Source organism: Xenia sp. Carnegie-2017, unplaced genomic scaffold (genome assembly GCF_021976095.1).
Source record: "Xenia sp. Carnegie-2017 unplaced genomic scaffold, XeniaSp_v1 HiC_scaffold_20, whole genome shotgun sequence".
Classification (NCBI taxonomy): Eukaryota; Metazoa; Cnidaria; class Anthozoa; order Malacalcyonacea; family Xeniidae; genus Xenia; species Xenia sp. Carnegie-2017.
The window spans coordinates 823,508-839,399 of NW_025813483.1; the positions used below are offsets into that span (position 1 = coordinate 823,508).

A 15,892-nucleotide genomic window follows, 5' to 3' on the forward strand; every position below is an offset into this window, starting at 1 on the left:
CTGTGATTCACGAACTTTGTCCATTTTGTCAAGAGTTTGTTCCTTACCTGGAAACAATGTAATATGGTTGAACACATTTATTAATTTCTTGCTCATGAAACTTAAGTTCTTATATACTCCAGTCAACTGTTTTCATCAGGAGTGATCTCATGTTTGAATTTGAGTTCTTACATACTTCAGTCCAGTGTCTTCATCAGGAGTGATCTGATGTTGAAACTTGAGTTCTTACATACTTTAGTCTTGTGTCTTCATTAGGAGCGATCTGATGTTGAAACTTGAGTTCTTGCATACTCCAGTCTAGTGTCTTCATCAGGAGTGATCTTATGTTGAAACTAGAATTCTTACATACTTCAGTCTAGTGTGTTTATCAGGAGTGATCTGATGTTGAAACTTGAGTCCTTTTATACTCCAGTCTAGTGTATTCATCAAGAGCGATCTGATGTTAAATCTTTAGTTCTTATATACTTCAGTCTAGTGTCTTCATCAGAAGTAATCTGATCTGATGCTGAAACTTTAGTTGGTATACAGTCTAAAATACTCTCTCAAACACGAGTGAGAGAACCTCCTAACTTGACTTTCTTGAATCACTGAGTAATTTTATATGACATCTATGTAAATTCTAAGATCATTTCAGAAGACAATCATTCATCTCTTAAGAGTTTTATAAGTCTCTATAAAAAGAGTTTATTATTTAAAAGAAAATAGTTTAGTAATAGGGTGTATTTTAGAATTTTTATTTACTAACAGCGCAACTTGCGTGCACCCACCACTTGCCCCATACCGTGCTAATTAGCACTGGTCCACTGGACATGTTTGAGTCTGCTAAGATGAAGTAGTGCAATTTATACTTCAACTGTTGTTCGCCATATTGCCATATTCGATAAAGAAGTGCACAATTTTTAATAAAATAGAGGTACGTTTTATGTTTTGAAATTGTAGTGATATTGACAAACATTGAATGAACATATTTTTGTTCTATATGTAAAGTTTTTCACTTGATAAATTTTTTGAAAAAAATGATTGACTGAGCTAAGATACCACTATCGTATTTATTTGTAATGTATATGATTGTTTAAACAATTTGGTTATTGACGAAACTCGCTAAATTTGCTGCTTTCAAACTTCAGAATTATTTGTTGAGGAATGGTAACTGTGTATGTTTACGGCTGCAATTGCACGTGGTCGGTTTAGCTGGGTTTTTTTTGATTGTACGATGGTGAATTTTGATGAAATTTGTCTATTGCGAGTTTACAACTACCTGGGGCCTGTTGCAAAAAGCCTGGATAGCGTTATCCGTTGGATAGCAAAAATTTTCAAACTTGTAAAAAAGGTGTTTATATTTTTCTTAGGACAAAGAAATTTTGTAATCTTGGAAACAATGTTTTATTTCAATGATTGCACAGTTCAAATCGTACATTTTTCACTTATAAGAGATTTTATGAAAGTTCAGAAAAATTTTCTATCCAGTGGATAACGCTATCCAGGCTCCTTGGTTAATGTGCACTGGAGGTATATGTAGGACAACAAAGGAAATTTTTTTACAAAATCGACTTTGCACACAAAGATTTTTTACAAGACATAATATATCTAGCCTAAGTGTCTATGTTATTTGTACTTATTTGTTAACTTTCTGCCATCAATCAATTTCATATGTTTAAAGTTTCCAATCATAAAATCAGAATTTATTAAATTCAAAGTAGCTGTGAACAAGCGGCACTCCCCTGATGCCCTGCTTCTACGTTCATAAAAAACCCTTTCTACTAAAATCATGAGTCCTAGGTACAAAGTCACTAGTTATATTTAAGGGTTGTTGGTTATGAAATAATGCAACTGCTTAGCATATCGTAGATAACTCATGTATGACATTTTTTAAAAACATACCCCCTAAACAGGCTTCTTTGGCAACTAACAACAATTTTGTTAGTGTGTTTCTTCAAAATGTACCCAGCAAAGAGATAAACAACAGACTGTGTTTTGTTTTGTTTAAAATTTGGGTTAATCACAAGCAAAACAAATGCTTTTTTCACTTTCCTGCTTTTTGGATTATGCAGCATAAGATTTAGTATTTACTTAACTCAAAATATTACTTTGTGAAATTTTTTAATGAATTCACTTCAATCTACATTGGTTCATGTTTAACTAACACACTACCATCGACCAGCTTATCATCTTGAAATATAATATCATTTTGTGATTGTTTTCATTTTAGCAGCAGTCATCAACTCTTCGTCAAAAGCAATGAAAAATTCAACTCTTACAGTTAATACAACCACAGAAATGAAGACACCAGTTGCACCCCTGATGATGATGAAGAGAGTGCCGATATTTTTGAGGAAAATTTTTGAATGAATACTACAGTATTCGAGACGAGGTTCATGATTTATTAAAAAGGTTTGTCTCAATAAATCTTTATCAAGTATCTTGCTTATAAATATTGGATTAAAGAGTGTTAAAAATGGTGAAAACGACTATAACCATTGTTGTTCCAAAAAAAACTAAGCACAACTTGAAAAGAATGACACATTGCATTTTCACAAACAACATCTGTAATTATTAATTTTAAGAACTATACCTTGGATATGTAAAAACCATTCAAAAAGGCTAACACTCTCTTTAGATTACAAATTTTCAGTTCTCAAGAAAACCCGCTAAACATATCAAAACAATTACAAGCACCATACAAACGACTTATTCACAACCTCAAAAAAACGAACAATTAACACATAACTTTAGACTAATCCCCGAAGACAAGTCACAATTGACACACCCACACCTTTTCTATGCACTCAATATGATGACGCATGAATCAGATAACAAATACGGCTAACCTGACGTTAACCCCTCATTTGACCCTAAAGATGACTACCGCTAAGGTTGTCAAAACGTCATCAACGTAAGTTCAACAACTTTAGTTCAATACAACTGTATTGAACTTAAATCGAATACATGGTGTTCGTGTTATCCTGGTTCGTGGCCACTTTTTTCTTATCACAAATGACGTCATACCCGTGTATCTATAGCTGAACAGACTTCGGTTGATTGTTATCTATTTTTTGTGTTTAAAAAAATCCCAAGATTTAATTGGCAAACAAGTTGTTTTGTTTTCAAACTTTCGGAAAATTGGTCTATAGGATTGAAGAAATGCTTTTGGCTAGCCTAAGTCACGTGCTAAAATATGAGATTGGCTGTGAGAATGAACAAGCGATAACTAATCAATTTCGTTTAAGTTTTGTTTTGGAAGACAAAATAACATCAGAAAACTTTTGCAGCACACAATTTTGACTCCCATTTTACTAGAGCCAGTGTTTTACGCGACCTATGTACTGTAAAACCATTGAACTAAAATACATGGAACGCTACCTGACGCAAATAATTGAAGCCAAATCTTACACCAGACACGCGAGATTTTACCCCAGACACGCGTGTGTAGTGTTTTGAGATTCTCTCGCGGAGTAATAATTGATTGAAAACACACTATTAGGGTTTTGTATTACAGATAGCGTTCCATGTATTTTAGTTCAATGTGTAAAACACCTGGATTTGATGTCTATCCGTTTAAGAATTTTCTCGGATATGACGTCACAATTTAGAACATTTTTTAATTTGGGGAGTGAATAATAAAAATTTTAAGATGCGCACGCATGCTTTTGGTTAATGAACATGAAAGATAATTTTAAAATTAAAGTTTTTTGTAACTTTGATTTAACGAACGAACGGAAGAAAAATGTGCGAAGAATACCTAATACTTGCAGTAGTAAGGCTTTTCGTGGTCGACAATTAAATGTAGTCGAAAAGTTGTCGACGACAAAATACCCAGTCTGTGGATGCCCCAAGATGCAAAAATACAAATGATTATGAAGGCCAGAGGCCTGACGAGTGATGACGACAAAGATTTTTTTCTGGTTTCAATTTTTGGCTTCAGGTATCATTCCAGTTATCTAAATATTGAGTTCACGGGTCTGCTTACTGCTCTGTCTTTTTGACCAATGAAATTGCTTAAATTTTAACGTTATTATATAACTAACTATATTGAATAACATTATTTAGTTTTTCTTGGATTTGTGGTGGATATGGTGTACGATGGGAACCCTATCTATCTTTGTATGTGACTGTGGCAGCTGAAAGACAAAATGATGAAGATGCCTTAAGAAAAGAAATTGACGAAAGTTTTGGATGGAAAGCTTCTCCTTACTTTGACTTTAAACCAGAACCAAAGAAATCGCAATTTCGATGGTTGTCAGACCTAGAAGTAGTAAAAAAAGAGAACAGCCCTCGTCCTTCAAGTGAAAAAACTGACAATGAATGTGAAACAAGAGCAAAAGGTACAGTCACAATATTTTGTAGAAAAGAAAACAAACATAACACTTTCACATAGCTTTTGGGTACGGAGCTTTCGCTCATGAACGAGGCGACGAAACTACTTATTTAGTCTTTGGAGTAAATGATTCATTAAAGCATCTAAATTTAGAAAAATGCTATTGCTACATGCTGGCATAAAGAAATGATCTCATTTTAGTGTGAACTGCACAATCTCCATAATTTTTTAAGAAATTGAAGGTCGGGCAGTTTTTGGCGGAAGTTGGAAAAGATTCGGGCAATTTTAAACAAAGATAGAAGAAATCTAGGAAACTTGAAATCAACTGTGCTAGCTCCACTCATTTTTACGCTTGTTTTTAGTAATTTTTACCTATATTGTGCGTCGATTGTTGATTAACATTTTTTTAAGTGTTTCGGGTTAATGAAACAAAAAATTTGCACTTTTGACGATTTACATGTATTTTTTAAAACTGCACTTCACCCGCCCATCGTTCGACAAAACATTGCATTGAAGTTCATGTTTCCAAACGGACCTAAAATTGTTTTGACCAAAACTATAAGTATTTCATTCAAACCTGTTTAAGACATCTCGACCAGTAAGCAAAATATAGTAAAATTACGCAGCAGCGAGCAAAATATAGTAAAATTACGCAGCAGCGAGCAAAATATAGTAAAATTACGCAGCAGCGAGCAAAATATAGTAAAGCTGCGTAATTTTAAATTCAAAGTACTTTCAGAAAAGCACTATTGGTTTTGAATTTCTAAAGAATATAAATGCACCAATGGACTTGTCTCTCAGGGGCTAAGAAATTTAAATATATTCCAAAATGTGCGACAATAATTCATTTTGACCAACCCTAGATCCGCCACTGACCTCGAATGTGTTTTTTTGTAAAATTGTCAAACAAAAACACTGTCTCTATTGTAACAAAAACATGACTTTTAAAACTAGCTAGATTGTAGAGTTCATTAGTGCAAAATTTTAAAATTTAGTTGTTAAGATTCCAAATATTATTCTATTCATCCTAGCAGGCCATAAGGATTAATTTGTTAAGAATGAAAATAAAGAATTAAGCTGTAAATTTAAATACTATGATGGATTATGATCTGAGTACTTCATCCGGGAAAGATAGACACAGGAGCTTTTTTCCTTAACATATCAGCGGGTAGAACAAGTTTCTGCATTCCAACACGTGATAGTAATATTAGTTAAATTCCAGAACCTTAATTTCACTAAATTGTCTGACCAAAAGCTGAGCTCCATTGTATTGTCTGGGGCATGTATACAGTTGTTTGAACATAAAAATTATGCAGGGGGTGAAAGACACGTGTTTTTAGTGCATGCATGCTTTATAGTGGAAAAGCTGGTACACCTTAGCAAATGATTATTTATAGGACAAAATTTGAGAACTTGAGAAGTTGGTAATAAACTTTCATGAAATTATAATAACAAGAGCCGAGAAATATCAGATCTAAAAAGAAAAATCAATCGATGCAGCTTTTCTGTAGACCATATAAGTATATTAAGAGTGATAAACGAAGTTTTTCATAATTTTTTTACTCGTGTGACGTGATGTGTAAAACATTTTATGACTATCTTTGTCGTGCATATAAAAATCTACAATGTATAAGTGTTACATTTTCCACTTACAAAAACCGCAATACTGGTAAAAACTTTACAGGCATTGCTCCAAGAGGAGATGTAATTTGATATTTGTTTCAGAACTATTTGGTGTACAAAGAAACCTTTAGAAACCATCCTGTTGTTAAAATTTCAATTCCTGATCACTTAGCTAATTCTACAGTTACATTATTTTTTATATTTTGGTTTTAGAGGTCAAATTCCAAGGCAAACAAAACTTTTTACATAACAAAGATATGTAATAAATGCATTTAGATGACGAAGTTTTATCCTGTCGTAGAAAAAGGTTAGGACAGAGCATTGAAATTATAAAGATAGGTAAAGTTCTTCGTTTTTATTCGTCCTGTATATTTGCCTAGTACATTTGACAAACGGACAAATGACTGTGGTTTCAGTCTTAAACAAGAATTTCTCAACAAAAAAGAGAGTTTCCGTCGTAAAATTGGGTAGGGGTAAAACGCGGAAACAGAATGGCGGAATGGCACAAGCGGAATAGAGAGTAATAAATGCTGTATATGGTAAATAGTTATAAATATACATAAGTATAGATTTTAAGTATGACTTGCACTTTCCCACGATTTGAAAGTTGCTTTTCCCCAGCAACAAAGTGTTTTATTTTTAAACGTATGGGATCTGAATTTTACAACAGGAAAATCTTTTTAATCTGGTCTTCGTTACATCCGAGTAGATATTGTAATTAACGTTGAATGTAGTATTTATTTTTTCGACGTATACTAATAAACACATTACCCGAATAATGCATTCTCACAACGCTAGTGACAGATTTTTGTGTTTACAACAGAGAAAATGCATGTTCTAACCTCCTGTTGTCTCAAAGAACATATTCAAGCTTGCATAATTATATGCACAAAGACTTTCGCGGTTAAATTAGCATCAACTTCATTATAATAACAAAGTTGGTTTGATAATAACCAATAAAGTGTTTAATGGAAGTGCGATGTTTTCAATGGTAAGAAAAGAGATCCAACTTGTGAATAAGTGTGTTTTATTTACATGAAAAATTGGCAAAAACTTATTTTTTAAAACAGTTGATAAAGTGAATGAAATGTCGTCCATTTAAATAAATTAACACACTTACGTAACTTGTACTGGTTAAAATAATATACAACCGGTTTTGATATTTGTTGTTACATTTTCCAGTATCTTCTTCAAAAGAATATACATTCCAAGTATTTTGTGTCCTGCAAACAATGTTTCATTTTTTGAAGAAAAATACTTAACACATTGCAAGTATCTGAAAATAATTAATTGTATTTCCTGCTCATATATTTGATTGGTATATTGTGTGAGTATTTGCTGTCATTTGAGATCATGTAAATTCGCACAAAAAATATTTGTAAATTGTAAAAGACTGGAAAGCGAAATTTGCTCATTTGCTTTGTGCCGTGAGCGAAATGAATCAAGCAATAAATAAATTACGGTAAATACACTAATCTGATTAAATACAAGTATACTGCTCTTATTAAGTTTAAGTTTTTCGTACCGTATGCACGAACGAAATATAATTGAAATTGGTGATCGCCTCCTAAGCTTGCTTTTGTCTTATATCCTGAGCTTTTTAGTTATGACTATTTTCATGAATTATTTACAACGTTTTGTGAAGACTATGCCTCCTATGATTAGCGAGTCAATTGCAATTTGCAAGTACGCACGGAATGAATTTTCATTTTTGTTAGCTTTCACATGCGCTCAATATCTAAAACTGGACAATCCATATGTATATGGTGGCAAATAATTATTTAACCATATACAGCATTTTATAACTCTCTATTCCGCGTTTTACCCCCTATTCCGCTTCAGCCATTCCTCTTCCGTCTTTCCACTTCAGCCATTCCGTTTCCGCGTTTTACCCTACCCTTATAAAATTGCAGTGAGAAATCGTATTGCCTGATATGTATATTAGACTGGATAATGCATCTCTTGCAAAAAAATGAAGCCGGAAGATCGATCATTGCTACTGGCTTCATGGGGGGTATCGGTCCCACTTTACTATACTTTTGTATTACAAAATCACAGTTTTCGCGTTTTCATTCCTTTTACAAACTTCTCATTGAGGAAAAATTTTTATGACATGTAGAGGAAAACCGGTAGAGAGTTTTAACCCTGAAGCTCTGTTTTTTGGCTTTATAACGACTGAAAAATAAGATGGCAAGTTGTATTGAAATTTGAAAGTTGAAGGTGACGAGGACAATTTCAGCCGTGTGAGGCATTTTTAGAAGATGAATACTAAAATTACAAATTTACAACAAAGTAAGAACTAAATTTACAACAAAGTAATCGCGCTGAGTTCGCTTGGTCCTTTCATATCGTTTATTATTGCGATCCTACTCCTGACACCATGTAATATTCTTTATTTTTCTCGATACGTCGCTGACTCTGTCAGTCAGACTACTACCTATGTACACGACTACGGGTTTCTTTTATAGATAAGAATTAGCATGAATGTATATTATCATGTTTTATATCAATATATTACATGATAAAGAATTTAAAGTCCCGACTTTATACAGATAATGTCAATGCACGAAGCACTGCCATAGGTTATTTTTTGTTGTATGTAGCGACCCTAGTTACAGATGAACCTAAAACTGACAGAGACGTCCGAATAGGTCGACAAGAAATAAACAAAATAAATAGCTGTAGTGTGCTAGTTTGATTCGAAACTCAAAGTTCAACTTCACGGCAAATCGTTCAAAAGACCGAAAGCTGAATTACAAGGATCTGCAATATGTTTTAGATAATACAAGTTCAAGGAATACTACACTTTTTCATTATTATGTGATGTCAAACTTCTTTAATGGTGACCAGGCATTTAAAATTCAAAATACATGTCTTCTTTTCTCAATTTACTAGAAGCTATTCCGAACTTGGGCTCTCCCTGATACGTTCATATTTTAAACGTCAATATCCAGTATAGGGGTTGATGTCATTGTTTCTTGTCTTCGTTATAAATAGAAAACTAGAAGTAGATATTTGGTTTTCATGAAAGCAGACGTGACACCTGACGAGAAGTCTGCCGCAGTGCATCGTGTCATTCAATGTTACAAATAGAAGACTAGAAGTAGATATTTGGTTTTCATGAAAGCAGACGTGACCCCTGACGAGAAGTCTGCCGCAGTGCATCGTGTCATTCAATGTTATAAATAGAAGACTAGAAGTAGATATTTGGTTTTCATGAAAGCAGACGTGACCCTGACGAGAAGTCTGCCGCAGTGCATCGTGTCGTTCAATGTTATAAATAGAAGACTAGAAGTAGATATTTGGTTTTCATGAAAGCAGACGTGACCCCTGACGAGAAGTCTGCCGCAGTGCATCGTGTCATTCAATGTTATAAATAGAAGACTAGAAGTAGATATTTGGTTTTCATGAAAGCAGACGTGACCCCTGACGAGAAGTCTGCCGCAGTGCATCGTGTCATTCAATGTTATAAATAGAAGACTAGAAGTAGATATTTGGTTTCATGAAAGCAGACGTGACCCCTGACGAGAAGTCTGCCGCAGTGCATCGTGTCGTTCAATGTTATAAATAGAAGACTAGAAGTAGATATTTGGTTTTCATGAAAGCAGACGTGACCCCTGACGAGAAGTCTGCCGCAGTGCATCGTGTCGTTCAATGTTATAAATAGAAGACTAGAAGTAGATATTTGGTTTCATCAAAGCAGACGAGACCCCTGAGGAGAAGTCTGCCGCAGTGCATCGTGTCATTTAATGTTATCGCCATCTTTATTTTGGTTTAACAATGGTTAATCAGGTTAAATATGGTAGGTTTTGACTTACCCGTTCTGTGCGACAAAATCTGCTGATTTCGAAATCTGACATAACTTGTAGATCTTCGAAAACAAATTTCACTTCAGAATCGCGATGACATGGATCCTGTGGGAAAGATCTATCGAAATGAGACAAATGAACAAAACGAACAATCAACAGGACACTTGTTAAAGGCTACCTTGCAATATTTTACAGCCATTTTATGCAGAATCTCATCATTGTAATGGGATCTAAGGAGAAGGGAGTGATTTGCAGCTTTTCGTAACTCAGTAAGACAACCTAAACCGCTACTGCCTGCAATTGTAGAAAATAATAGTATAATTTTAGGGCAAGATTAGGGTACATCAAAGTACACAATGTTATGAATGGCCTCCTGAGAGTACTACTAATTGATGCATGATGGTACATTGAGTACAACTTAGTACACTACGGTATGAAAAAGTACACGCGAGTACACAAAGATATTCAAGATATCATAATTACCTGGTCAAATAAGAACATGAATATAGTGGACTATGAAGACAACTATGACAGATGTGAACCGTAGTATAATCAAATGCAGAATTTTGCATTTCATGAAATGAATCACATACATATACGTTACCTGAAAATGCCTCTCCCAACTCCAGACTCTTACGAAGTTCAGTGTATGCGTTGTCATACACAGTTCTTTGTCGCGGAGTGAGCTCACATTCGATAACATGGTCATGTTTCGGGGGAAGGGAGTTACCTAGCACCTGAGAAATAGAAAACAGTGGTCATGTTATGGTAGGAAGAGAGTCACAAAGAACCTGAAGAATCGAAAACAGTGGTCATGTTTTGGGAGGAAGAGAGTCACAAAGAACCTAAAGAACAGAAAAAAGGTGGTCATGTTATGGTAGGAAGAGAGTAACAAAGAACCTGAGAAATAGAAAACAGTGGTCATGTTATGGTAGGAAGAGAGTCACAAAGAACCTGAGAAATAGAAAAAGTGGTCATGCTATGGTAGGAAGAGAGTCACAAAGAGCATGAAGAACAGAAAACAGTGGTCATGTTATGGTAGGAAGTGAGTCACAAAGAACCTGAAGAACAGAAAACAGTAGTCAGATTTTGGGAGGAAGAGAGTCACAAAGAACCTGAGAAATAGAAAACAGTGGTCATGTTTTGGGAGGAAGAGAGTCACAAAGAACCTGAGAAATAGAAAACAGTGGTCATGTTTTCGGAGGAAGAGAGTCACAAAGAACCTGAGAAATAGAAAACAGTGGTAATTTTTGGGAGGAAGAGAGTCACAAAGAACCTGAAGAACAAAAAAACAGTGGTCATGTTTTGGGAGGAAGAGAGTCACAAAGAACCTGAAGAACAAAAACAGTGGTCATGTTTTGGGAGGAAGAGAGTCACAAAGAACCTGAGAAATAGAAAACAGTGGTAATGTTTTGGGAGGAAGAGAGTCACAAAAAACCTGAAGAATCGAAAACAGTGGTCATGTTTTGGGAGGAAGAGAGTCACAAAGAACCTGAAGAACAAAAAAACAGTAGTCATGTTATGGTAGGTAGAGAGTCATAAAGTACCTGAAGAATCGAAAAGACGGAGACACTTTTACAAAGACTGAAAGAATATAACATAATATAAATAGAAATCAACTTACATCATTTTTCAATCGTCGTAAAACAAATGGTGCCATTATACGCTTCACTTGATCAACTGTTTCCTGTTCATACGGAGAATCCTCGATCTGTTTTTTCTTCACATTAAAATACACGAAAATGAAATTTCACGATTAAAGTTTTTGTAGCTTCTTGTCAAGTTCCCTCATATCATTTGCACGATAAATATAAATAACACTATAACTTTTAAGTGACATTATGTACAGTGAATTCGTCGGGGTGACAAATAAAGCGCAATCGCCATGGTGAATGGCCAAAAAATTTCTAGAGTTTAGAGCTCTTGGGTTTCTCTTGATTTTCAGAACTTTTGAGAACTCTATAATTTTTGCCTTTCACCATGGCAATTGCGCTTTATAAAATGCCATTGATGTTGGTTGTAGTGACGTGTAATGTTCATGTGACTGACAAATAATATGCACCTTTTATGTCATGACGATAAAAGCTTTAAATTTGATGTAATAATGTATTATTAAGTTCTATGTACTCTTGATCTCTTATTGTACTAAATTTTATTTTTGATATGACAAGGTTAACTAAATAGGGGTGGTCCATGTTTGTGGATGAAGATCGTCCAATTTGGTAGAGTCCTGAGAAGAACTGTTGGTGTTGATGTTGACTGACGTTTCGACAACCTTAGCGGTAGTCATCTTCAGAGTCAAATGAGGAGTAAACGTCAGGTTAGCCGTATTTGTTATCTGGTTCTTACTCTTTACTCCTTCAATACGGCTAACCTGACGTTTACTCCTCATTTGACTCTGAAGACATGACCACATGACCAATCCATGTTTTTCAGCATGTGTGCTTCATCAAAAACAGCGTAATGAAATTTCAATTTCCTTAGAAAATTTGAGTCAAATGTTGAACTTACTCCCATGTTGTAACTGAATAAAAAAGAGAAAAAAAAGAGAAAGCATTACAATCGATAATTCAGCATAGCAATCGCAATTATATACTTTAACAACCCGCCCTCTTTAGGTGTACCAACGTTGCCAGTCTAACTGTGTGCTTTGGAAACGGTATATGTTCACTAACGTTGTCAGTTGATAATATACTCCAACAACCCCATGTGTACTAACGATGTCAATTATTAATATACTCCAACAACCCCATGTGTACTAACGTCGTCAGTCAATATTATACTCCAACAACCCACTGTGTACTAACGTTGTAAGCAGTATCTGAAATTTGCGTTCGGAATACAGCACTTTGTCTCTAAATGCTCTTCTCTCGGCCTGCGACCCTGTAAAGAAAAAATGATATGGTAATTAGAAGAAGTCTAACAGCCTGGTTGAAATCAGGCAAAATATCAACCGATGTGCGAAAGTTCGTTTTCTTTCACCCATTGAAGTAAAGAATGATATTTTACTCGTGTGTTCAGCTTCATTGCTGACCTCGTGTAAAGCTTTCTGGTCTCCAGTCGTTTATACAGTTATACAAATCAAATCTTACCGTAATAAAGTAAACACGTGATTGAAGGACACCAACGCTCCAGTTCTCTTTTCCAATTATCTGCGATCAGTTCAGGAAGAAAAAATGACGTTTTAGAAGTGCGTAATACCCACCAATATTTTTGTCGATTTTATGTTTCACCGTAAGCCATTACAACAAATAAAAAATAGATTCAGGGGAGGGAGAGCCAAACTATGACAGGAAGCCCTTTACTTCCGGGTTGTAAATTCTACACACTTCAACCTTATTTGTCACAAATGGGTGGAAAATGGAACTTTTGGTAATACAACAAAAAGACCGCTATATGTGTAAATGATCCTAGCTAAGGGCCTGTTTATATGGAGCCGAGTTACCTGGCTAAGCGAGTTACTCGCTCAACCGGGTTTGAAAAAGTTATCTGTTTATATGTTACCGGGTAACTCGGCTAGTACTTCCGTTCAATTTTCTTAAATGAAGTTTGGCTATGCTAACTTCGAGTAAAGGCGCAAGATTTTAAAAAGCCTAACAGTTTCGCAGCAAAAATGAAATGGGTTAATATAAAATTGAAAATTATGATATGTGTATGTTTTTGTATAATAATGCTGCAAGTACAAGGCTTAGTACGCATGCGTACCAACAGAGCCAATTTTTTCGCCTCGCCGAGTTACCCGGCAAATGCGTTTATATGGAAAAATTCATCCCGCCTGGCCGGGTAACTCGCTTACACAAACCGAGTTACCCGGCAAGGCGAGTTACTCGGATGTGTCATATAAACGATTCACCGGGAAATGCATTCATTTTATATAAGGGCCGAGTTACTCGCCTAGCCGGGTAACTCGGCTCCATATGAACAGGCCCTAAGTCTTGTGGTTATTTAGGCACAACATATAAACTTTTTATCTTATAACTCACCAAGTGTTGAAGATGGTACTACAATGAGATGAGGTCCTTCGTTCTGCTCGATTAGATACGCTAGAAAGACAATTGCCTGTATAGTTTTACCCAATCCCTATAAGAGAAGATCATTGATAAGAAAAGACAATGGGTGACAAAACGTGGAAGCAGAGTGAAAAATACAGAGGAGAACAAATACCATTTCATCAGCTAAAATTCCATTAACATCTCGTTTGTGTAACGCAATAAGCCAGTTCAGACCGGTTAGTTGATAAGACTTGAGTTTAAACCTAGTAAAATTGAAAAAAATAGAGGTTTCATTAATTTGCACCAATCCGTTTTACAATTGAGGCGGAAGGTCTTTCTTGAGTATAAAGTGGCTCTATGACGTACTAAGGAGTGAGAGGACTTAATATATTATGATTGCTTAAGTGTAAGAAAAACAAGATTAAGGCGTTTCACAAATTACTAATCGCATTAAGCTTGATCAGCTTAATATTCTCACATAATTTCTGTAAAAGGGAGCGAGTATGTACTAAATTAATTGATATTAAGATATAAAAGAAACTACAACTGTGTTTTGAAATATCATAACATAGTCTACATATAAATTACCCAGAAGCCACAAGACTTGGTTCAGAGACAGCGTATTTTTCTTTAACAACTAACATGGACGATGTCGAGTCACTGCCGTTATTCTGAAACATTACAATAAAGAAAATATAATGAAAATGAGCGGGATGGAATGAGGGTTGGAACCTAATCAGCTACATCGAAAAATAAAATTGAAACACTTGTCTACAAACTTGTGTTTTTTTTTGCTGGTAAACATTTAGCAGAAAAATTACGTTGTAAAAGCAAATATTTGAGAAAGAGAAATATAAAGTAGCGACATAAACCTCCTGATTACATCTTTTCATTTCAAAGAGACCTTCGATGCTTTTACTGATACATTCACTTTTCTTTATTAGTTCTTCCATCTTTTCTCGCTGTTTTAATACATTTAGACACTCCAAGGCAAGCTGAAGTTAAATAAAGAAACGCATACATTAAAATTAATCACCAGCCGTTGATTTCAACTTAAAGTACAACGAAGAAACACGCTCCGGTTGTATGATGTGTGAATTTAACTTAATGTTTGAGATAAAGAAATGGGAGAGACATTTATAGAAACAAGTGATACAATCTAATTATGACTTATTTATATCAATACAAAGGTATAACAACGAGGGTCGAGGGGTCATTGAGGGACTTAGGAATCGAAACACCACAAGTCCCCACGACCCCTCTCTAATCAACAAGAGCTCACACTGCAATTTAAAGATTAATCTTTCCCACAAGTCCTCAATTTTCTCTTGAATGAATTATCCATTCGTTTTTTTAACGCATTCTCTAATGTGAGACTGGGTTTTTCCATGGTATAGTTCAGACCTGTTTAAAGCATTTCACTTCCCAGCAACAAATTTCAAAAATAAAATCTTTACGGCAAAATTTTTCATTAATAACTATTGAAAACAAGTCTTCGCGCATTGCAATTGGCGGTTGCCAGGCAGCAAATTCGTAAATTCACTGCTTACTTTAAAAATACAGACTACGATGCCCGTCTTCTCTATTCTAAGTCTGCTTTACAAAAATTTCCAGCGAGATACAAAAATATTTCCTGTGAATCGTTTTGAGAAAAAAATCGTGATTACAGCGCTGGTAGAAATTTTCTGACGTAATGAAAGGTGACGTAAAGAAAAATATGACGTAAAGAAAAAATGTGACGTCAATGATTCCATGACTTTCCTTATCATCTCTTACCTCAATAGTCAGGTGCTTTGCCTGTGATATTTTATCCATCTGTAAAACAGTCGAATTTAGAGTATGTATAAGTCATGGATTCTCTAATTTTTCAAAGTACTGAACTACTCTTGATCTTGTGATTTGGTAAAAAGTTAAAGGGGTTTTTACTGAGTTAAAATTCTTCTTAGTTTAATCAGATGTAAAACATGACAATTTTCCAGAGAAATGTTTACCATAAGAGCTTAACTTGCTAAGATATTAGCTTGTTTGTAGACAATTTATTATTAACAGGTTTAATGCCTTTTGTGCAAAGACTTGAACATTTGTTATGTACATTGTGTTTGGTGGAAGTCCTTGCAAGGTCATTTGGACACTGTGCAAAATATAAACATGTA

General features: G+C 34.9%; 2 protein-coding genes and 1 long non-coding RNA gene across 3 annotated transcripts in view; 1 reads left to right on the forward strand and 2 right to left on the reverse strand.

The window, feature by feature from the left end:
* The first annotated feature begins 2,331 nt into the window (after positions 1-2,331).
* On the forward strand, positions 2,332-6,285 carry LOC124441861. Its single transcript, XR_006947017.1, has 3 exons — positions 2,332-2,391; positions 4,048-4,322; positions 6,152-6,285. It is a non-coding gene; the product is annotated as an uncharacterized LOC124441861 (long non-coding RNA).
* Positions 6,286-9,829: 3,544 nt separating this feature from the next.
* On the reverse strand, positions 9,830-11,471 carry LOC124443336 (SWI/SNF-related matrix-associated actin-dependent regulator of chromatin subfamily A containing DEAD/H box 1 homolog). Its single transcript, XM_046993836.1, has 4 exons — positions 11,372-11,471; positions 10,352-10,484; positions 9,926-10,041; positions 9,830-9,865 (listed from the first exon to the last, which is right to left on the reverse strand). The coding sequence occupies exons 1-4, from the start codon at positions 11,405-11,407 to the stop codon at positions 9,830-9,832; spliced, it is 321 nt and encodes a 106-aa protein (XP_046849792.1). The 5' UTR covers positions 11,408-11,471.
* A 664-nt stretch (positions 11,472-12,135) lies between these two features.
* The window catches only part of LOC124443337 (SWI/SNF-related matrix-associated actin-dependent regulator of chromatin subfamily A containing DEAD/H box 1-like), a 67,421-nt gene continuing 63,664 nt past the window's right edge, over positions 12,136-15,892 (reverse strand). Inside the window, exons 3-10 of the mRNA XM_046993837.1 lie at positions 15,516-15,554; positions 14,612-14,734; positions 14,328-14,410; positions 13,912-14,002; positions 13,731-13,827; positions 12,840-12,899; positions 12,555-12,630; positions 12,136-12,271 (exon numbers count right to left, since the gene is read on the reverse strand). Coding sequence (XP_046849793.1) covers positions 12,136-12,271; positions 12,555-12,630; positions 12,840-12,899; positions 13,731-13,827; positions 13,912-14,002; positions 14,328-14,410; positions 14,612-14,734; positions 15,516-15,554 — 705 coding nt within the window. The remainder of the gene's footprint in view (positions 12,272-12,554; positions 12,631-12,839; positions 12,900-13,730; positions 13,828-13,911; positions 14,003-14,327; positions 14,411-14,611; positions 14,735-15,515; positions 15,555-15,892) is intronic.

Excerpts from the sequence above, each read along its gene's own strand:
- LOC124443336 (XM_046993836.1), bottom strand. The coding sequence starts at position 11,407 with ATGGCACCATTTGTTTTACGACGATTGAAAAATGAT. Across the intron at positions 10,042-10,351 it reads GTTGGGAGAGGCATTTTCAG|GCAGTAGCGGTTTAGGTTGT; the intron begins GTAACGTATATG and ends CTACAATTGCAG. Across the intron at positions 9,866-9,925 it reads TGGCTGTAAAATATTGCAAG|ATCTTTCCCACAGGATCCAT; the intron begins GTAGCCTTTAAC and ends TCATTTCGATAG.